At 42.8% G+C, this 23,076-nt stretch overlaps 1 protein-coding gene across 1 annotated transcript in view; it reads right to left on the bottom strand.

The window, feature by feature from the left end:
- Positions 1-23,076, bottom strand: part of PKHD1 (PKHD1 ciliary IPT domain containing fibrocystin/polyductin) — a 246,991-nt gene that overhangs the window by 40,102 nt on the left and 183,813 nt on the right. Inside the window, exon 59 of the mRNA XM_048935320.1 lies at positions 1,488-2,505. Coding sequence (XP_048791277.1) covers positions 1,488-2,505 — 1,018 coding nt within the window. The remainder of the gene's footprint in view (positions 1-1,487; positions 2,506-23,076) is intronic.

The following is a 23,076-nucleotide window of genomic DNA, read 5'->3' on the forward strand; positions in this document are numbered from 1 at the left end:
CTCTTTTCCCCAGACTGTCTCTCTAACTCCAGGGTCTGGGATTCCTCATGGGCAAACTTAGCAGTAGAGATTGAAGCAAAGAAGACATCCAGTATCTCTGCCATCTCAGCATCCTGTTACCAGGGAACACACCTCATTCAGCAATGGGACACTTTTTCCCCTGTGATCACTTTGCTACTGACATACTTAAAAAAGCCTTTTTTGTTGTCCTTGACCCCCCGCTAGAATTAATTCCAAATGGGCCTTAGCCTTCTTTGTGGCATTCCTGTAGGCCCTGATAATATTCCTGTATTCCTCCCAAGTTGCCAGACCACTTTTCCACATTCTATAGAATTCTTCTTCCATTCATGTTTTTTTTTTTCTATGATCTTCTTGCTCATCCCTGTGTGTTTCCTGCCACCTTTGGCTGATTTCTTAAGGATCTTGAGCTTGGAAGAAAGGATGCTTGAGTGTCAACCAATTCTGGGCCCTTTCAATGTTCTAACCTATGGGATGCCTCCAAGTAGGTCCTTGAAGAGGTCAAAAGCGGCTCTTCTGATGTTGAGGGTTGCAATTCTACTTATTGCTTTACTTTTTTCATTTCCTTCACTATCTCATGGTCGCTGCATCCAAGGCTGCCCACAGCCTTCAAATTCCCAGCTACCCCTTCTCTGTTTGCCCCTACAAGGTCGAGAAGCACACCTCTCTTCGTTGTCTCCTTCACCACCTGCATCAGAAACTTATCTTCCACGCACTTTATATATTATGTATGAAAATATGTATGTACAGTACTTAGAAAATGCAATTTTTTTTTTTTTTTTTTTTCTTCTGGCTTTACGTATTAAAGCATACGAATCAAGGTGGTCAGGCACTGGGATGGGCTGAAATGGGCTGTGCAGGGAAGTGGTGGAGTCACTGATGGTGGAGGTGTTCAAGAAACGTTTGGACGTTGTATTGAGAGACAAGGTGTAGTGAGAACTATTGGTGACAGGTAAACAGTTGGACTGGATGATCTTGTAGAGGTCTTTTCCAACCTTGGTGATTCTATGATTCTAAGGTTTAGGCCTGAGAGTGATTTAGGGCAATAACCTGTCTACCACAGCACATTTATAAACACTCATAGATTTCATTATTAAGAAGTTAAGGGCTTCAGTAGTTTGAACTCTTAAAAATCACTGAGTTTACCTACTACTTTATAATTTCATGGCAGACTTGCATAAAATCCATTCCTGGATTAAAATATCATGGACAGCTTTGTACTACATAGACATCCATGAGCACCGAGAAAATGTCATGATAATTTGGCTAGATTAGTTAATTATTAGTTAATATTAGTTAATACTTCACCACAGCTCTGTTAGGGAAACTTTTTAATGTGCTTTACCTCAGTCATATTTCAGTAAATGGGGAAGTTTGTAACTTATTAAGCAGGTCAAGTGATTCGATTCACTCAATCCACTTTAATCAGCATCAACATTTTTTTTAGGATACTGCAGGAGCACACTTACCTCCTATTATCTCTTCCTGAGAACAGTAAGTCAGGCTGATTCACCATTATAGTATCAACCGGTAAGCCCAGGACTGTCTGAAGGTCTCCAGTCTGATGAGCATTGATAATTGCACTAGCCAGGATCTTTAAACTGTCAGTTGTTAAGGAACGCTGGAACTCATTTATTTGGTGGCCTGGTGGATCGCCAAATTCAAAAATCAGCACTTTTGATGGACCAGCTGCATCAGACGACTGCACAACTCGAGCATTTACTGCTGCTTTCCCTCGTCCCCCTGATCCAGATCTGCTATGAAAGGTCGTGCAAAACGTCATGTTGGGGCAGTGATATTTCTTTTTGCTAGCATTGTCTGAGATGACTTCCAACATGCTTTCACCTCCCGGCACCCGATAGACTATTCTGACTTGATCATGACCAACCTGCAAGAAATCAGCCAATTGATGCATGATATTTGCCTCAACCTCTTCCCCAGTGGTCTCAGTCACAGTGAAAGCCACATGAAGAGAAAGGCCAGTGACTATTTCTACAGGCTCCTCTTCATGAAGAAGGACATAGAGAAGATTGTCCTCAAAGCTAAAATAATTGGTTCCTGCCCCTTCATTCCGTGAGAAGGAAGATGGAGTTGGAGAGATATATTTCCCTTCAGTGAAGACACGAAGGCTGAGGGGTTCATTGTAGAAAATAGCAAGGGGCAGTCTGGTTGAGTTCTGCCCACTGAGGAGGTAGAGTCTGAAAATCAGAGGCGTTAGGTCTGGGAAGCAAACTGTTGTGAGTCTGGTGGTTGGCAGTACAGAGAAGAGAGCAGAAGGATGCTGTGCAGAACGACACGATGCATCTGAAGCTCCGTCACTGAAGGTATCCATAAAGCTGCCAGTCACTGCTACTACTGGAAACAGCTCCTGCTTGACCATGCTGGTGTCTAAATTTTCCAGGATGACAAATGCATAGTCTGCCTGTTTGCAGAAGTAGCCTTGTACTGAGGGCTTGAAGACACATTTGCTGTCATCTCTGTAAATTCCTGGAAGGACAAGCAGAGGTGGGGAAAGGAAAAAAAAAAGTATCAGATGCCATCTCAACAGTTTGTGCTACTGCTGCATATTTTCCCATTTGGTGCTCAAAGTCACTTTTGCAGGTGCTAAAATTCTAACTAGTTTTGAGAGGTCTGGACACTATTGGTATTAAACAGATGGAAACTACATCTACCTGAAGAAGACCTTAACCTGAAAATAGTTGAGAATTGGTAGTACATGGGCTGCTCTGAAAGTAATGCCTTCTTTTTTATGATGCTTATCGATGTTAGAGGGATGACAGTAGAGGTGGAACCTTCCCAGCAATATGCTATTACATGTTGTTGCCATGTGACACATGGCAGCAGAGGGGCAGTGACAAGACGTGGTGTCACTGGAGTCAGAGTCAAAACAGCGGTCCATGGACTGGCAACATGTGAATTCCTCATTGAAGAAAATGTTCAAGACACAGATCTCAGTAGGTAAAGTGATATGCACTGTCTTTGGGATAGAAAATGGGTTTGATCCTTCTGGATTTCCTGGAACCCAGACAAACCATCAACTCTGACAGCTACATTATGATGCTGGATAAGCTGAAGACTTGAACTTTCAGAGTCAGGCCAGAGAAGACAACCTTTCTCTTACAGCTCCAATGACAGTCTGAAGACCACGGACCACATAGCCCATCTTGGCTGGCCCATCCTACTACACCCACAGTCAAGTCCGAATTTTGCATACCCTAACTTCCACCTGTTCAGGCTGAAGAAAAATGGACTGCCTGGGCAACATCTTCCTACCAACAACGCTATCATAATAGCTGTGGAACAGTGGATCATCTCCACTTGTGCAGATTTTTATGAGCAAGGCACATGGATTCTAGTTCATCACTACTGAAAATACACAGCTAATGGTGGTGACTTTGTTGAAAAACTGTGTTTTGTAGCTGAGAACTTGCTCTATCAAATAGTGCTATTGTGCTCTCTGCATCTGTTGTAGTTTCTACGGAAACAAATAAGAGGCATTACTTTCAGAGTGCCTTACGCATATTTGCCCTGTTCATTCTAGACAATTAATTACATCCACTGTTGAAGGAGTAAGTATGATAGAAGGACGATTGCTCTAAGTCACTTGGACCTCTTAGGGTAGCTATACCTATAAATATGACCCATGGGAATGCAAAAGCAACTTTAGGGAATACTTCATGTGAACATTTTTCATGAAATGTAACAGGAGCTAAGACACTTCCATATAATCCAGAATCTGCAAGCCAATCCCTTTCTAAGTGTCTGAGGAGATGAGTCATTAGAACCCTTTTATGGATCTGTGCAGAGGAGATATAGTCCATGCAGTCCTCTGAGTTAGGATACGTTCCATCTGATCAAATGTAAGTCTCTGCTTTAACATGGGAGAAATTGTGCCTCAGGCCACAGTGATGAGATCATCACTGATTATAAAGAGAGAATAAAAGTAAATGAGTTCAAATACAGGCACCAACAACATAAACACTTCTGCCCGAAGCATCGTAGGAAAAGATGTGTGTTTCTGTTTTTCCTTCCTTCCTTCAAAACAAAATCAAAGGAGGAATTTGCTGCCATAGCCAGCTATAATCCTCCTTTCCTCCCAAGCCTGCTCTCCCCTAGTTAGCTGTGCTTGTGAGTGCATTAGGCAAATCTCAGCCAACGTCTAAACTTACTGAGCTCCTTGTTCAGTAGTCCTGGGGACGTGTATGCAGATCAGCAATGTTTAGTATTAATGATAGAGAGACATTCGTGAGAGCCACAAAATTCTGAATGAATAGAAGGGCATTTGTGCCCTTTTAGAGGCACGACATCACGACTGGGAAAGTCATTGCTAGAAGAAAATGACAGGCTGCTGGAAAAGAGAGGAGCTTGGAGAAAGCAGGCTGGCTCCTGGAATCCCATGGACATTTACCTATGACTTATTTCAAGGGAATTCCGCATGTGCAGACTCAAAGAGCATTTCTCACTCCATTCGTCACAGAGGAAAACAGTGAAATTATACAAATGTCACAGGCTGCTCAGGAAGGAGGTCCCAGTGAGACAAGATCTATAGAAAAAATACTCTATTTTCAGACACCACCTTGTTGTTTTCCCTTTTCTCCCTTTTTCTTAGCTTTACCTTTCCCTTTCTATCTGTACCAGAAGGACTGTTTTGCAATAGGTGTCTGCTAGGGGCAAAGGGAGAGGGAGCAGCATCTTTGTTCGCCCTGCAGCACGCAGCCAGCCCCAAAGGTTGGCAGATCTCATTTGCTCTGCTGGAAATGTTCAAGTCACTCCATCTCCCTCCAGAGACACGAGACCTGCCAATATTTTGTGATTTCCTAGGACTTCCCTTTGCCTTGCCACGCAGCTTTGCTCGCCTCCCTGCACGCCCATGCATGCACACGCACTGCTGCTCGTCTCCTTCCAAATGGCCTTATCTGCCACTCACAATTTCTGCAGCCTGCAATTTTGATCACTTTTAAATGAAACCCATGCTGGCCTTAGTAATCATAATGTCATTTGCAATTTACCACAAAACACGTTTATTCAGTTAGTAGCACATTGGAGAAAGAGAACTCCATATGAACTCGCCGCTGAAGCCCTAATCTGATTATTTCCTCATGAAAATCCAAGCAGGGGTGCTTGTAAGAGGGGCCTGAGAGGAGAGGGAAAAAGTGAGGCCTGGCCACAGCTGACTCTCATAATCAATGCGAACAGATAAGCAACACGGTGCGTCAGGGCCAGCAGCTAATCCGCCCCAGGGCTTTCCTCTAAAAAAGGCCAGGGTGGACAGGGCTTAATAAATACTGAGTGACCACCGAACATTGAGCTGACATGTGCTATTTACATTGGCAATGAGCAATAACAGTGATAAATTCCAGAAGCTCCCCTCGTTCGTAAATGGGGTGAAATCTGATTAAACGGGTTCTATTTGTGCGCGCGTGTGCGTTTGCACTTATGTTAGAGATGGAAAAAAAATGGGGGGAAAACAAGAGAAATCAGTGAGTCACACAGCAGGGGGGGTTGAATCTAGACGGTCGTCGTGGTCCTTTTCAACCCAGGCCGTTCTCTGATTCATTCTATGAGTCAACTGGAGACCCTAGGAATGGGTGGGAAGATGGAGGAGACGTTGTGTGCCCTGCTTAGTGCGTGAAAGAGAGAAATAGGAGACAGAAAGCATCTGCGCCTTTGCTTTCTGCAGATTCCCTTACCATCAAACCAACATTACTATTTAATTATAGATATAACATGCACGCACACACGGCCACACACAAACATATATATCTATATGAGATTTGAGCACTCAGGTTGCTTCTAGGGCTCCTGACAAATATTAACTTTGTGTCAATATTTGTCCTTCCTGTCGTGAAATGAGGATTTTCCACCTCATTTCACATTTGAAAAGAAAAATGTGCCGAGGGGGTCCTCTTTGCTTAGGAAAAAAAACAAAACAAAACAAAAAAAAACAGCCAACAACAACAACATCTCATATCCTTTATTTAGAAAAATGGAGCGGGAGGGAAGGAGGGAAGAGTGCTTTTAAAATAGATGTTTTGACTTAAAGGCACATAGAGTCCTTTGCAAGTCTCCTGCCTTTTCCCCAGTTCCCCAACGCCAAATAAATAAAATAAAATGAAATAAATTCTACATTTAAAATCGAATGAAATACATCAACATTAATGATTTTCCCCTTCAGGTTAACACCACCATTTCCTTCAATAATTTTTTACCCGTTTCATGATAGATCTCACAATTCATGGTACAAGGAAAAATACAGTAGTTTTGGGGGGGGTTGTTTTGTGTTTTGTTTTGGTTTTTTTTTTTGACAAAAACAAAAGGCAACGTCAGGTTTTTATCAAAATAAAATAAATCTCCCACAATTTTCTTTCCATCTGACTGGATTTGCCCGTCAGTTATTTCTAATTTAACTACAATTATAGTTACGAAAATATAAAAGCAAGCAGGGGAGGGAGAGGGAGAGGAGAGATAAATGGGATGCTGTTTAGAAATTGCGATTCATTGGCCTTGGGCTGGCCAGCACATATCTTTGCTGAGGGGGAAATATTCATCAGCATTAACTGTTCCTTTTGACCCGCTGACATTCAAATGTGAAATAAGAAAGGCCCAGCAACAGGACTTGGGAAATGTGGCAGTGTGCAAAGGTAAATTATTCTGAGGTCAGTCGTTTTTGTCGTGCAAAAGGTTTTCTACGTTTCTTGAGTTCAGATGTCCCCTGTAAATAATTTTGGACCCAATTCTTCCATCCAATCCCTAGCACAGGCTCCTCGTGCTTTTGTGCTCATCCTTTGAAACCAATGGCATTAATCTTGTAGACCTTCGTGTGCAGAAGTGCAGGCGAGCCTGTCACCTTCAGCAGATGTTGAGACAAGTCATTCCCCATCATTTTTAGAAACCCCACTGATTGTAAATTAGGAATATCATGCAACTGAATGTACCGGTTTCCACATAGAGGGTAAATATACTGATACGTCTCTTCTGCACAACTAGCAATATGATGAGAGGGAATGGCCTCAAGTTGCACAGGGGAGGTTCAGGTTGGATACTAGGAAAAATTTATTCTCTTTTAAAAGAGTGGTCAAGCAGTGGAATGGGCTGGTCAGGGAGGTGGTGGAGTCACTGACCTGGAGGTCTTCAAGAAATACTTAGATGGGCTACTAAGGGACATGGTGCAGTGGGGAATTACTGGTGGTAGGTGGATGGTTGGACTGGATGGTCTTGGAGGTCTTTTCCAACCTTGGTGGTTCTATGACTCTGTGACAAGCAATGCCAGGAAGTTTTTGCACACAGTGTGCGCTGGGAACAGACACATGGCAGTGCATGGAGGTGAGAGTGATTGCTCATACATTTGTGTAAGCACGTGTGTGAGACAAGGGACCAGTGTTCATATAAAAAGAGTGTTTGCTTTAGGCTGCTAATTCTTTCTCCTAAAGAAAATGATTTTTGAAGGAAATGAGCCTCATAAGATCACACGGTGTGTGAGGTTTTAAGTTCTCCTGTTTGTCATTCCTTCATAAAAACCACTGAACTTCCTAGCCAATTTCAGTCACATTTGGGGACTCAGTGATACTGTGTTCCTACAAGTTCTGCTGAAGTGGATGCCCAAGCAGAGAAAAGATGGTTACTAGTGCACGCACAGAAAGAAAGAATGTAGTGTAAGCTCACCAATCCCATGAACCCCAGGATCTGCACTGGTCCTTTCCTTTGCCTTGCATATCCATAGAAAAACAGGCATAGAACATGAAATACTTGTTCTTGTGTCTACTGTTCTCATGCATGGACATGGCCACACACATTCATAATATTTGTTCATTATGAAATAAAATACTATTTCTATCTTTCACATACCTATATATGTATTACGTGAGCGCTAACACTTTAGAGCTTGCCCATGCCTAAGAGGTAGGTAATATGTGCTATAAATAAGAGTCTTTCTTTCAAAGTTGCAAACTTTTTCAGTTCCCAGATAGTATAGTAATACATCGACCAAAAGAAGCACACAAGTCTTCACAGGAGACTCTGGAGGCACATCCAGGCTAGGATGATCTCCAGCAGTGGTCAAAAGGAAATGCCTAGAGATTGTATGAGAACAGGATATTTTTATAGCAATGCTCTCATGTTCCCCAAGCTGTCAAGAGTTTTAAAGCTCTGGAACTCCTTGAGTTAAAGATAACATCTTTGGTCTTTGCATTTGAGAGAGAATATCAAACTCAAAGAATATCAGAAAGTTTGAGTGGATAACCTAGGTATATCTTAAGCCCTCTCAGGTGAGATGAGTCTGACAGTCTGAGATGCCCAGCCTTGTATCGAACTGCTTATGGGGGCAAAGCATTTCTAAGATGCCATGCTGCCACCACAAGAATAACTTGGCTGTCCATGCCCTGAAGGTAAGACTGGAAATGAGATTCTAAAGGCATTCCATCCACCAAAACAAAAGCAGTACCAGTGCAATGGCCAGCTCTTTGCCCTTGAGCTGGCATGGCACACCCTGCACTATCAGAGAAGGTAGTGGCCACCTGCAGATAGATTTTTTGGACAGGCTTCTTACTTGTCTTAACTTTGGGAGTGAACCCAGGAATGTTTTTGTAATCTGCTGGGTTGCCTGTGATCAATGCCTTGGCTCAGAGCAGTTCTCTTGATGTAGCAGAAGCAACCAGGGGGATACTGCACCCATTCCCAAGCACTTTTTGACTCAGGAGAAGTACATATCAAGTCTGCTTCTGCTATTGTCAGCACTGTCTCAGAGCAACTTGATCACCACTTTAATAAACTCTCTTAGAAAGGCAGAATTAGAGAGGATTTTTGTCCTTGTTACCATTATTGATTGGGGAACCTGAGTCTCTTTAGCCATCTTAGCAACACAAAGTTCCCTGTGATTTCTACTCAGGGAATAACTCTAACGTGCAGCCAAAGGAAATGTAAGTTGACATTATATTGTGCATGGGAGGAGAAAGGATCAAACTGCTGAATTACTCTTGTCCTTTGTGATGCAGAGAACACTCACAGGAGAGCATGGATCAACACAGGGCTTGGAGGATCCATCATTGCATAGCTAAGGGGTACCAACTGGGGGATTTGTACAGCACCTAGGATCCAGGGCTCTGACTAGAGCTTTTTAGATCGTCTCATGAAGCAAACAGAAAAACGAAATCAAAGTATTCCCACTATTTTATCCACTACCCATCATTCAAGGAGCCAACAGAAGGCATTCAAGGCCAGGCTGGATGTGGCTCTGGGCAGCCTGCTCTGCTGGTTGGCGACCCTGCACATAGCAGGGGGTTGGAAGTGGATGAGCATTGTGGTCCTTTTCAACCCAGGCCATTCTATGATTCTATGATAGCTGGGTATGGGAGGGATACTGCCTCCCAGAATAGACAATTAAAAGAGAAAAACCCAAACAGAACTGTCTTCCTGCCCAAATTATTTCGCCTTTGAAAAAATGAGCTATTCTGCAAATGCCAATCTGTCTCTTGTGTTGCTACCAAAGTTCTTCTCCATTACATTTCCCCTCAAGTCACTAGTGGCTTCCTCCAGTTGCATTTAAAGCCCGGAAGGACTTTTCTCCTCTCCCAAACCAGCAAAGCCATTGCATGAATCTTCAGAAAAAGCACTCTGTTCAATGCAAAGAGGCAGCAAGCATCAGAGGTTTTGCCAGCATGGTTCCAACCGCCGGCTCCCCAGCCAAGGAATGATAACACTGCCACCACCACCCCAAAGCAGAACAGCAATTTCATCAGATTCCAGACCCCCAAAATGAATGTGGCTGTGCCATGCACTGCTCTGAGCTGCAGATATAATGAGTTTTGAATGGGAAGTCCCGGACACAATAAATCTGTGCCATATGTGACCATTTCCTGTGTCAGTTCCTTTCTCATAACCAGTGGAGGCTTCGCCCTCCCCCTTGCTTTCCCTTTCATGACCCCACACCAGGGCTCTGAAATCTTTCAGGGCTGCTTATGGGCCTGGGGCCTTTCTACAGCAGTTGCATAAATAAATGAGTTTGACAGCAGACATCGTAACGGTTAGCAGTAATGTGTGCTCCACACAAGTGCCAGCACTACTCACTGGAGAAATGGAAGAGGGAAGAGGTCGCTTTGTTACTGCAAACAAAAGTATGTTCTCTGACAAGTGGTGAAAGAATTAGTCAAATAAACTTGAACTCTGTTAAGACCATCGCTTCCAGGTTTTGTTACGGGCTGGAAGGTTCTCAGCTTCTCTCTCCCTTCTTGGCCGGCACTTACTGCAAAGACAAATCATCCTTTTCTTCTGCAAAAATAAAGTTTGGGGGTAAAATGAATGGCCTCAAAATAAAATCTGCGAGGAACTCCATTTTACTATTTATTATTATCATTTCTTCCCAATGAGAACAGGTCTTTGGTCCTGGGAACAGACTCTAAAAGAGACTGATTTTCCATTAGCAATGAGCCAGAAGGAAAACACCACATACCTGTATGTTTTGGAAGTATTCAAGCTAGAATTATGCTTAAGATTACAATTATTTTTATGAGCAAGTCACAGGAGAAGGAGAGAACAAACCAGTGATCATCATTTGCCCTAAAAGAGTTCCCTCTTTTCTTTTTATTTTTTGTTATTCATGAGCAAATCAAACATTTTGACTAAATAACAGAATTATGCTAAGTTTCAGGTTGATCTGAGAAATGATCGTGTTCTGGGACGCTGTAAAATTCTTCCCTAAAACTACTTTATTGAAAAGCCCTTTTTCCCCCAGATACACCAACGAAGCAATGGTATGAAGCAATTTAATTAGCATACTGAAGTAGTATGGTCAGCTCGTAGAGGATTCATAAAGATAAGCAGGAAGCAAGGAAGGGGGGTTGGTTTCCTACATCTAATCTGGAGAGAATGAACATATATATATACATAAAGTGTTTCCAACTGGGAGATACAGGTTAGAATTTCTCAAAATCATGTTTCTAGTTAAAATACTAAATAAATAAGTAAGCAAATAAATAAACAAGTGAAAACCAAGATCCTGAAGCCTGCTGATTAGGAATCAGTCAGACTATTTTTTGTTAAAGAGTTTTATTAATTTCTCTTGTGAGCAATGCAAGTGCTACCCATGTGGTACCAAGTGGTACCCATGGGTCAAACAGGTGAGGTGAGTTCTTGAGTTCCCTCCCTACGTTGTCCAATAGTTTTTTATCAGCAGCCTCATCTCTTTTTTTTTTTTTTCTCTGGTTTTTCCTTCTTTCTTTTGCTCAACTAAGTTATAGAAAAAGTTAAAATGTTGTTTGTACCTTACTCAGCTGAAGGCTTGTGCTCATGATAGAAAGATTCACAAGCACGAGAGCATGTGAGACACATTAGTGTGGTTTTTAGCAATATTAGTCCTGTACTGACTCTGAAGTTGAATCTTAAGGCAGAAGAAGTTCATTACAGGTACAGACAGCTATATTATACCATGACATATTTATGAGAATGAACAGTAATAGGAGGCAAGTACTTTAAGCCTTAGAAGTGGAAATGAATATGAGAGCACAGTGCAGAATCTGAACACCTATGAAAACATATGAAGAGATAAAATTTGAGATACAAAGGCTAGAGCCATTACTAAAGCACATGGAATGGGATTCATCACATTAATTTTAGCTGCTTAAATGTTAAGCATCTAGTCTAAGCTAATTGTCTTGTCTAGCTGCTCATCTAGACAATAATCATTAGAGAGAGACTTTTAGAGGGTCATTCATTCTCTCTTTCCCTTGGATGACTGTATCACATCTGGAGATATCTGTCTCTAGTTCGACATGGGGAAGCCAGGTAGCTAACTTGGACTGAAAGCCTGTCTTTTGGACAGCTAAGTTAGGTGACATAAACCTACCTCCTAATGATGTAGACGGGGAAGCTTAGAGAATAATCAGAGTTATAGGCATTGGTATTCATTGAACATTTTGAAATTAGTGGGAGACTGTTGCTCTGTTCACACCTCTAAAGTAGCCGTACTCTCTGGTTATGAACAGGAGAAAAGTCAGAAAGCACAGAAGTAGAAAAATAATAGCAAATGAGACATTTGAGCAAACAGCGAGAGCCTGTAAAATTAATTTCTAACCTCTGGAATCACAGGATGAAGGGAGGTTTGTTTCAAACACAGCTCTAAGAAACTCCAGTGCATTCGTAGGCATAGTCCTAAAGCACCATACCTACACTGAGCCCCAGGAAAAATAGGTCGGAAGAGATTTCTGGATGTTCCTTAGCTCAGTCTCTCAGTCAAAGCAAAGCTAACCACAGTGTTAGATCAGGCTTCCGAGGGCTTTATTCCAAATTATAGTTTATCTGCTGTTAGGCTTTTATACATCTACTGGGACAGATTTCACTGTTTGGAGTATGTCCAGAGAAACCACCAGGGTTGAAAATTAACTCAAACAAGGTCTGAGATCACAACGATATTTTCATACGTAAGATCACACACATGCAGGATGGTTTGAAGAAGCTTTTGAGGCTTGCTTTTGAAAATAGTTTTCAAAATACTTTTGAATATAGTCCTGTGTGCTTGTTTCAGGCAATCCAAGCCCTGTTCTTGTCCTTTTAGAATCCTCTGGACAGACAAAAAAGGAGATTTGGAGCTGCAAGATCTGATGTACTTCACCAGAGTGTTCTCCATCTACAGTATAACAACAAAAGAATGTCGAGTCCTGATTGCATGGTATAATGCCCTCGTAACAAAAGAAAAATAATAACTACACAGGCAGAGCATGGCAAGCACCCATGAAGTCCTGAGTGTCCCACTCTGACGGGTAGGCATGGCTCCTTTTGCATTTTATTCCTGATTTACTAGTGAGTCGTTTGAAATTTCAGACAACCCTTGGAGTTATTTTGGCCAGGGAGTATATTTAAAACTCATTGTGCCTAATGTTGTCTTTCTACAATTGAGAAGTAATCAGGAAAGACATGAAAATAAATAGACAAGTGAGAGGCAAAATGAAATATGAAGTGGCTAGAAAGGAGTCTGCTCTCTAATGTATTTTTTCAGCTTATTATTGTAAAAGCCCAGAGCAAAAGAATAGCTTTGAAGAGTCTTTTGTTAATAGTGGCAAGGCTGTCTTTTTATTTTTCTTAACTTTTTATTTATTAGCCATGCTGCACATGGTACTTCCATAAATGATGGCAGGGTTTCAGTTACAAGGACTTGTTTAGTCTGAAAACATCCCAGCCTGCAATGGGAAGCTGAAAAGAGAAGTAACAGCCTGCTGTCTGGTGCTTGAAGGGACTAAAACTGAAACCCATTTGCTCTCTGCTTCTCCCTGTGATTTCTGCTGTTTGAGCTTGCAGAGGTTTGGATGTCTCTGTTTGGATGTGTAAAATGCATTCCCAGCAGGCCACTTCCTCAGGTGGTCCATGCGATGACAGCTTGATGCTTAGGCCAATGTAAGACAGCTGAGGTTCTCATCCTGTCTGAGAATAAAATTATAAAGCTGCATTCCTACAGGGGGCAAGGATCTCATGCTGCAGACTGCAGATTTTCACACAGAGGGTGGTGAGGCACTGGCACAGGTTGCCCAAGGAGGCTGTGGATGCCCCATCCCTGCAGGCATTCAAGGCCAGGCTGGATGTGGCTCTGGGCAGCCTGGGCTGCTGGTTGGTGACCTGCACACAGCAGGGGTTGGAACTGGATGAGCATTGTGCTCCTTTGCAACCCGGCCATTCTATGATTCTATGATTGCTGTATAAACTTATTGAGGGTCCGTAGCTCACGCTCAAGCCCTAAAATATGACAATCAGTAACATCTTTGATCTCTCAGCACTGGGATGCTAAGCATTTACTTACCATTGCCCCGAATATGTGGTTAAGCATAGAAATGTTCAATTGCTATAAAATTTAATTCAACTCCATCATGTGGGAATTCGCTAGCTGAGAGCAGGAAGCCAGGCAGGTGCATTAAGTTCATTTGTGCCTTAGTTCTGGTGAACAAAAGAGGTCTGAAACCAAGTTAAGATAGGCAGAGCAATATAGGATTGCCCAAGGCTGCTGAGCTTAGACATTCTGCTGGTATTTACAGGATGCTCTTCATGCATAATAATCTATATTATCTAACCTTTCATGAAAAAAAAATGACAGTGTGGACAATTTTGGATCTACTCTCTTTGGCGTAACACCACTACTACCAGACAGCGTGGTATCATCGAGCACAAGCATGATTTTCACTTTGTTGCTCGACGATATCAGCAGTATCAGAATATTCTCTATTTTCTGGGCATCCCAATTCATAAACTTCTCTGGCAGGCTACTTGTCTGGCAGAAACCTGAAAGGGTGCTCTGTTGGTTTGGGCCATCAGAAGGCAGCTTTCAGCTCCCAGGGTGCCAATAAGAGCCAGTCAGTTTAAAGAGCCTAAAAAGAACCTGTCTGGTAGGTTTTGCTCAGTTCTCAGGTCTCACCTAGCCATTGCAGGGGACACCTAGGTAAAGCCTTGTAGGTCATGCTTGTATTATCCTCTGAGCATGCAAAGGCTCATTCTAGGTGTGGATTACATTAAGTACTAAGTACAAAGACTAATTCAGGTAAGCAGAAAGCAGACCCAGTCCTAAATTTTACAATTTTGCCGTATCAAGACATCTGGACTATGACCACTCATTCAGATTGAATGTTAAGAAAAATTTCTTCTTGAAAAGAGTGGTGAGGTGCTGGAATGAGCTGCCACGGGATGTGGGTGAGTCACTATCCCTGGAGGTGTTCAAGAAATGGGTAGATGTTCTACTAAGGGACATGGTTTAGTGGGTAGTAGGTGGACAGTTGGACTAGATCATCTTGGAGGTGTTCTTCAACCTTGGTCATTCTATGATGCTGTGACTCACTCTCCCTGAAGACCACAGGCATGCCTTTATGTATAGTTTCCCCGGGGAAGAGCTTTTAGCAGAGATTTCCCTTCCCAACCCAAGTCCTGCCCAGCAGCACACTACAGTATGTCAAGCACTTGTTCAAAAGTGGTCAAAAATGCATTCACATTTTCCAGCAAAGTGTGTTCCCCTGAAGTTCAAGAAAAGTAAACAATTCTGACATTCCTGCGGTCTGTAATATGAATACCCAACCAAAAGGATGCACTGTGGAAAGGATCCCCATGCTGCCAATGACACTGAGGGAAGGAGGAACAGGAGGGAATCTATTTGTGGCGGGTTTTTTTTTTAGGATTATTTTTTTGCTATTGATGGCTCACACGGCACAAACACTCAGACAGAGAGACCTCAGAAGTAGAGATCTGAATTTAATAAAGCTGTCTGGAGGGGGAGGGAGACAGAAAAGTAGATCATGGAGATAATGCAGGCATAGACAGGAAAAGAGGAAAAGAAAGAACATTAGAGCTGACTGGTAATGACGTGGTTAGATTCAAGTGACCAGAAGTGAAATATTTATCAAAGAGGTGGGACATCAGGTCCTTATGAAGAGAATAAGAAAGAAAAAAGAATATTTGTGATTAGAGTGTATGCTTCCATGCCACTACAGTGAAGAAAGTCAAAAGGAGAAGAAAAGCAAAGATAACAGCAAGTCACAGCAAGGCAACTAATTTAGCCACATGATTTCACTATAATTTCAGTGTATTGATGTGATCCTTTAAATTCAGCACAGGTATATCTATAGCTTGCAAGAATTGAGTCACTGCTCAGAAGAATATTCACTTTCAACGTTAATAGCAAATTTCACAGATTACTAAAAGGAGATAGCCAGTTTGCTTCCACATTTCTGCTTTTCTCCTATTTGGGTTTAGAGAAGAAAAGTTATCTGAAGGGTAAGAGGGTGGAGGAGGAGGGTCTTTTTATCCCTACTGACATCAACAGCTCTCTCTGTCAAGGTACCAATGTGACATCTTATAGACCAAGATGTCTTGTAGAGGTCTTAGAGACGCACTGCCAAAGCACCCACCTTGGGTCGCTTTTGCTTTGCTGTTGGTTAGGAAAAGCAAAAAGACACCGGGGGGGAAACTAAATGCAGATAGATACATTTTTAATGCATGCATTTAATTTTATGAACATGCTGGGCACTTCAGTGCTGGATGCTGGAACCTAGAGTGGGAGTTTATCCCATCAGCCCTCTGTGACCCCGCTTCATTGACATAATGTGGTCCTGGCGATTAAAGCACTGGAATCATAGCTCTGCATTTTCCTTCTCTTTCTTACTAAAATTATTGATGTGCTTTGTACAAAGTGTAATTGCCATTATCGTGTATATATGCCTAGAGCATGTGCAGGGCTGGAACTGAAATAAAGAAGCAAACAAAAATCATGCGATAGGAAGTCTCTGATGGTATGGTTGCGGGGGGGACCACGGCACGGCGAGCTGAAAATAGGATTTGATACTGCTGTGAGTTGGTTTGATAGAGTGAGATTTGATAAGACGAGAAGAAAGGATGCTGTGATCCTCTGGTTTGATACCCTCTTTCTATAATTCAGATTCCCAGCAAAGAACCAGATGCAAAGCACCTCTCTAAGCAACTCAGGTCCGAGCCTCAGCATACAGATACATCTGGGAGCAGGTCGGATTTACACCACCTGCAGATCTTGCCTGGTATAATACATTCTCTTTTTACTCCCTCCCATTCTTTCTCTCATACACACACAGTAGATTTATTCTTTACATTTAATTTATGCAAGTGAGGCATGGAATACATTTCAGTAATGCCAATTAGATACGCACTAATTTCTTCTCTGTGAAATAGCAGTAAGTAATTAATCAGAATTTTGATCACAACTCAGTTGGCAATTCTAATTGCACTTGCCATTTCCACAGCAAATACAGAATCATTATCTTTTTTGCCTCGTCCTCCCTTCCTAATCAGCCAGTGTGCTAGAAGCAAAACATTTCCAAGAACTAGATATTGTCTCAATCAACCAGCAGCCTTAATACCTTTGGACTGAGGGTTAGTGGGTTCAGTCTGCGGCTGTGTTTTATTTCAAGCTCCATCGTAATTTTAAAGTGAATAGCTAGTGGCAGGCTGGCTGCTTGCCTGGGGCTGGGGGGCTTCTGCCTCATAAAATTACAAGAAAGGACAAAAGCAAGTGGCTCTCTCCATTAAAAACCTTCTGGGAGAGTACTAGAGACACCTAACCTTTGCACAAGTGTCCAGCAGGCATCTAGGGACATATGGATGCTGATCACATCTGTATGGTCACAGCCTGCACCACAGTGGTGAGACACCACAACCACGTTCTTACTCCAGGTGTTACTGGCCATCTCAGCACAGAATAGGATGCTCAGGGGAGATTGTGTTTAATGGTGGCAGAGTTTATATGATCATTTAGTGATCACCTTGTTCCGCTGGGCTGGAACAAGACCTATTTAAGGTGATCTTCCTGAAAAGTGTCATGGCTGGGGTCCATGAAGGCAGGACGCCTCTTTGCTGTGTGCCAAAAACAATGATAGTGAGACTGTCCTCAAATGGCTTAGCAGTGAAAGAGCAGAAAGAGAAAAGGAGATTTAACACTTTGGAGCTGAGCCCTTCAGGGATCCGAGGGTGCACCTACACTGCTGTATGTCCAGCCTTTGGACACAGCCTGCACCTCACCTGCTGCTGCTTAGAGGAAAGTTTTCCTACAACCTGAGTGTCCTCCAACCACCACAGAGTTATTTCTCCATCTGGGGCTGGGGGGAGGGCTGGTATGCTACACACTCTGCTAGTGTTGAAAAATCATAAAGCCTTCAGTCAATCATATTCCAGGTCTACCTTCTGGGATATAGCAGTACACAGATGTTTTCCTTCAGAAAGCAGGCATTTTAAAAGAGATACTCTGAGGCTATGCCTACAGTAGTAAAGGCTTCCATCTTGAGAGGAGAGGAGAGGAGAGGAGAGGAGAGGAGAGGAGAGGAGAGGAGAGGAGAGGAGAGGAGAGGAGAGGAGAGGAGAGGAGAGGAGAGGAGAGGAGAGGAGAGGAGAGGAGAGGAGAGGAGAGGAGAGGAGAGGAGAGGAGAGGAGAGGAGAGGAGAGGAGAGGAGAGGAGAGGAGAGGAGAGGAGAGAGGGAAGGGGGAAGGAGGAAGGGGGAAGGGGGAAGGGGGAAGGGGGGGGGGAGGGGGGAAGAAGGGAAGGGAAGGGAAGGGAAGGGAAGGGAAGGGAAGGGAAGGGAAGGGAAGGGAAGGGAAGGGAAGGGAAGGGAAGGGAAGGGAAGGGAAGGGAAGGGAAGGGAAGGGAAGGGAAGGGAAGGGAAGGGAAGGGAAGGGAAGGGAAGGGAAGGGAAGGGAAGGGAAGGGAAGGGAAGGGAAGGGAAGGGAAGGGAAGGGAAGGGAAGGGAAGGGAAGGGAAGGGAAGGGAAGGGAAGGGAAGGGAAGGGAAGGGAAGGGAAGGGAAGGGAAGGGAAGGGAAGGGAAGGGAAGGGAGGGGAAGGGAAGGGAAGGGAAGGGAAGGGAAGGGAAGGGAAGGGAAGGGAAGGGAAGGGAAGGGAAGGGAAGGGAAGGGAAGGGAAGGGAAGGGAAGGGAAGGGAAGGGAAGGGAAGGGAAGGGAAGGGAAGGGAAGGGAAGGGAAGGGAAGGGAAGGGAAGGGAAGGGAAGGGAAGGGAAGGGAAGGGAAGGGAAGGGAAGGGAAGCAACTCTTGGAATCTGAGCATCTTCCAAGAATGAGTAAGTCAATGCAGCACAGATTTATAAGGACAACAGATCATGTCTCAAATCTAGCTATGAGATAAAAGGAAAGAAAACAAATTGCTTTGAAACCAGAGGCAGTAGGATACAATCAGTGTGGTACAAAAACTTCAAATTCAACACAGATACATAAGTAATGGATGATCCTGAAGAGACATTCTGGCTACATCTTCACTAGTAAATTAAACGTGCTCAGGAGTATTCCCAGACACCAAAGCCAACTGACATGGCCTGGCTGCATTCATCTATCAACGTCTCTCATCTTTCAGAACAGGATGGATTCATCCAACATACCAATTAGGAACATCCCTTGGCATACATTATGTTCCATATTGCACCCAAGACTCATGTGGGAGATTGTTAATTGGCTCAGGACAAAAGCATGCCAGGGGCTGTAGATTTACCTGGAAAATCTACCAGAAGGAACAGGGCATGTCAGTTAGAGAAGTGCCTCGAACTGAAGGAACTGAGCATGGAAACCTGCAGCCATTATAAATTCTAGTCCCCTTACAGAACTGCTTACACAGAGGTGACGACCAAGCAGACACTGATGGAAATATCTGGCCTTCTCCAGGCACTGTTGGAGGTTGCTGATTTTTTTTTCACAGCTGTGTCTTCTTAATCTGTTGCACATTTGCTGCAGTTTACAAGGTTCATGCTGGTGTTTTCTTCCGCTAGAAATTTATTTTAAGCAGGGAAAAACAATCTGAGGCTGCTTACTGAAATAGTAAGGCAAGGAATAACTCCAACCTATCGTGATGTAGAATACCAATCATCAACTATAAAATCATGACACTTCCAAATGTTATCTCCTTTCTCTATTCAGACAGTGTCTCTCTGGGTGGATGATGCTGGACCTACCTCTGCTCTTCAACAGTAGCCTTAGTATTTGAGATCAGTGAGGTTACAACCTCATGTGTTTATGGGAAATGCAATGCTGCATGACGCTGCCGAGTAAGGGCTTTCCCCAGCACATCATGCATAGGCAGCTCTCCCATCCACATGCTCATCAAGATGCTGCATGCAGAGGGACTCCCCAGTTGATATGTGCTAGAGGAGGCCATCTCTCCACCACAGAGGTGACAGGGAGCCTGAAGTTGAGCAGTCTGAAGTTATTGTGGCTTCTCACTGAGTCTTCCTCCATGCTTTCTATCTGCTTTTCTCCATGGTGTATATGTTAGGGTTTGGATTTCTGGAGGAGAGACGACTAGATCAGGATTGCCACATGACTTGGGAGCAATATACATACCTGCAAAGTGAGCGGGGGGCTGAGCTGATGCCTCCTGGCTTGAAAGCAGGGACATGAAGGGGCATAGCCACCATCAGGCTGGGTGACTCCAGGATGTGGTGCTGTTACAAATAGCACTTTGCCTGGAGGCCCATCCAGTTGAATTAGAAAAAAAAAGAGCCATTAATTAACTTGACTTAAGAGAGGGCTGATGCAGGGCAACGTGACCTTTTCTCTATGTCATATGCCACACGGATTTTAGCCTCCCACTGATGCTTTGTCACCGCCAGTCCTTGTTTTTTAGATCAGTGGCTTGCAGGGTGATGGTGACCAAAGGGATTGAGTCAGCAGGAGAAAAGAAAGAGATGGCCTCACTGCATCAGGGATCTGTACACCAATGTAAGCTGAATCCTCTTATCTGTCTAATATCTGTTACACTGCATGGTGAATGTATATGTGTACACACAAACACATGATATGCTACATGTATAATTAGTTAATATGCCCTAAATTGTGGCAGTTTAGGTAACAATTTACATAGAAAACCAAGAATGACATCAGTCTACAAAATGGAGTTTAGAATTAATGCTGCTCGAGTTTTACAAAAAATATGATGGTGGTTCCTACCAGTCAACACAATGAATTGGTGCAACAGCCAACATACCTAAACCTTGCCACTGAACTAACCTGCCTCGGTGATGGGAGGGAACCTGCATCAACAGCCTCAGTACAAACTGGTAAGAATGAAGTGATACTGGGTGAGCAAAATAAAGATCTTCAGCAAGGTTCCCTGGGTCAAAACTGATAACGTGCCTCCTGGTCTCTGTGTGGCTGGGAATTAATTGAAAACAAGGGCTTCTGAGGATGAGAAGTTACCTCATGTTGGGGTGCAGTCATACTTGAATTCTAACACAACACAAAATTTTAAAAGAGAAGTAAGGACAACGCCAGGGTCAAGAGCATATGTAGGTCATGAATACAAGGCTTGTAATAAGCTGGCATGTCGGTCCCTCAGAACCACGGACATTTTTATTTTATATGGTGAGCTCTGCTATCTTAAAATGGGTGAGCTGTGGCATTTTTCATTCTTTTTTTATTTGAAAAATAAACTCTTTGCAGGATGCCATGTGAAAACAAGTTCTCATCACTTCTACCCATGCCTTCATGTACACTAGCAATTTTCTAACTCACCATCTTCACTTAAAGTGGTCAGAAAAGATGCCCTAGAAATGTCTTAGAAAAGATGCCCTAGAAATGTCTTACAACAGCAAGGCATTCTCCATCTTCATGTTTTTACATTGAAGGATAAAATTCCTTAAGAACTTTCAATTTCAACATCAAAGTCAGTCACTTACAGAAGAAAAAACACAGGAAGTGACTGTTCCCCAGCAGTCACAATCACAGAATCTAGTTTGGAAAACTTAAAAATTTCACATTCACATTCAATTTTCAGATCTTTAACAGAAAAAATACTTTAAAATTTGTTGAGTTTGTTGGCTTTTTTTTTTCTTCTTCAAATTTCAAGTAGGCCCGTTAACTTTGCATTCCTTTTACTATTACCTCCCACTAAAAAGGAGAGAAATAGGGAAAGATGAAGAAGCTCCTATAAACACAAAAAATGGAAAAACAAGTTTTCATGTGAAATCAAAATAGATGGACATTTCTTTATATAAATGGAAAAAACTGAAATTTTATCTCAGAAGATTCAAAAAACAAAGAAAAACTAAAGCTAAACAACTCTTGGCATTGACAGTGAAGATCAAACATAAGGGACACAATGACTGAGGCAAAAATAAGAACCACTGCTGAATTATCCATATCAGAGGCCCCCAATACAGTGGATCTGGCTTTCAATTACAGTTTTCTGCTGGGAGGAAATTTCAGACAGAAAGGGATGTCTCTTCCAGATGTGAATAAAAAAAACAACCTCAGCCTCTATTGCCATCCCTAGAAGTCCGTAGTTTTGCATTGCTGTATTTTCATCAACTAAATTACGATGGACTCATACAAAATCAGCTTAGAGATTATCTCTATGGACCAAGTGGGAAACAGCCTCCATTTTCACTTCTGAAAGAAATCTTGGTCTGTTTTTTTCTCACCTAACCTGCTTGTTTCAATGTTTACACATGAGCATCTGAGTCAGAATTTGGCTCCTTCTACTGAGAGTAATCAAAATCTTCCAGGAGGAATCTACCTGACTTGGACAACAATTTTAAGGGGAGATGAATGATTTCAATTAGGCAGGATGAATCTTCCAAACAGAACTTGAATCTCTCCTTGAACAACCAAGAAAGTTCAACCCTAAGCATGACATTCTGGATACTCCATAGAGCTTCTCCTGACTTCACCACAAAGTGTCCCTCAGGATCTGACCCACAGCCCACAGCAACAATACACTGGCAATTACAGGCTCCTGGAAGAACAGCTTGCAGTGTAAATGTGATGCTTTGAGCCTCAACCTGTTTGAAAGCTTGACCAGTATGATAACCATCTCCACGCATGGCAAGGCACACCTGGAGTGGCTGCAGGTACTTCGCCACTGCTGTGCATGGACCTGGGAGCAAAGACCTAAATTACTGCACGCTTTTGGAGAGCGTTGTCAGCACAGACATTGAGTTCAGAGGTGCTGCATTTCATCCTCTGAATTACAGCCTTTTTTGACTGCACAACTGAAAAGAAAATTCAAGGAAAGAAGCATTTATAGAACCATAGAGCACAGAACTTCTTCAATTCCACTGGATAACGTGGGGAGGGAAAGACATGCCAACGTTATCAGCATTGGACCTGAGAAAAGCCTCTCACATCTTATTATCCTGAAGTTTGGATTAGGGCTTTTAGAGCTTAACTTCATAACACAGCCACAGGATCAGCTCTGTTCCCCTCTGCCCAAGACTTTGCAGTGCTAATGTATTATTTCTGTAACATGAAGAGCAAAGAAAAGGAATGTGACGTGTTCTTATGGCAGCAAGTTAATTCTGATTTAACCTTCTAGTAGTGCTTGACATTCCATGCACTACACTTTGTCTGTTTACAAAGAAACACCAAGAAAGTATGAAATAAGCCCTTATTCAAGCAAAAAGCCTTATAAAGGTGCTGGCTGCATTGTTTCCTGCAACATAAAGCATTTCTTCATCGTTCCTGTGGGCAAGTTAGGGTTATACCCCTTCCCATAACAAGACTGTGCTGGAAAGGAAACAGCCAACCTTTAATAGGGCACTCCAAATCAGAGACTGAGATTTCTAGAGTTGTAGAT

This window comes from Lagopus muta, chromosome 2 (genome assembly GCF_023343835.1).
Source record: "Lagopus muta isolate bLagMut1 chromosome 2, bLagMut1 primary, whole genome shotgun sequence".
In the NCBI taxonomy this organism is placed as follows: domain Eukaryota; kingdom Metazoa; phylum Chordata; class Aves; order Galliformes; family Phasianidae; genus Lagopus; species Lagopus muta.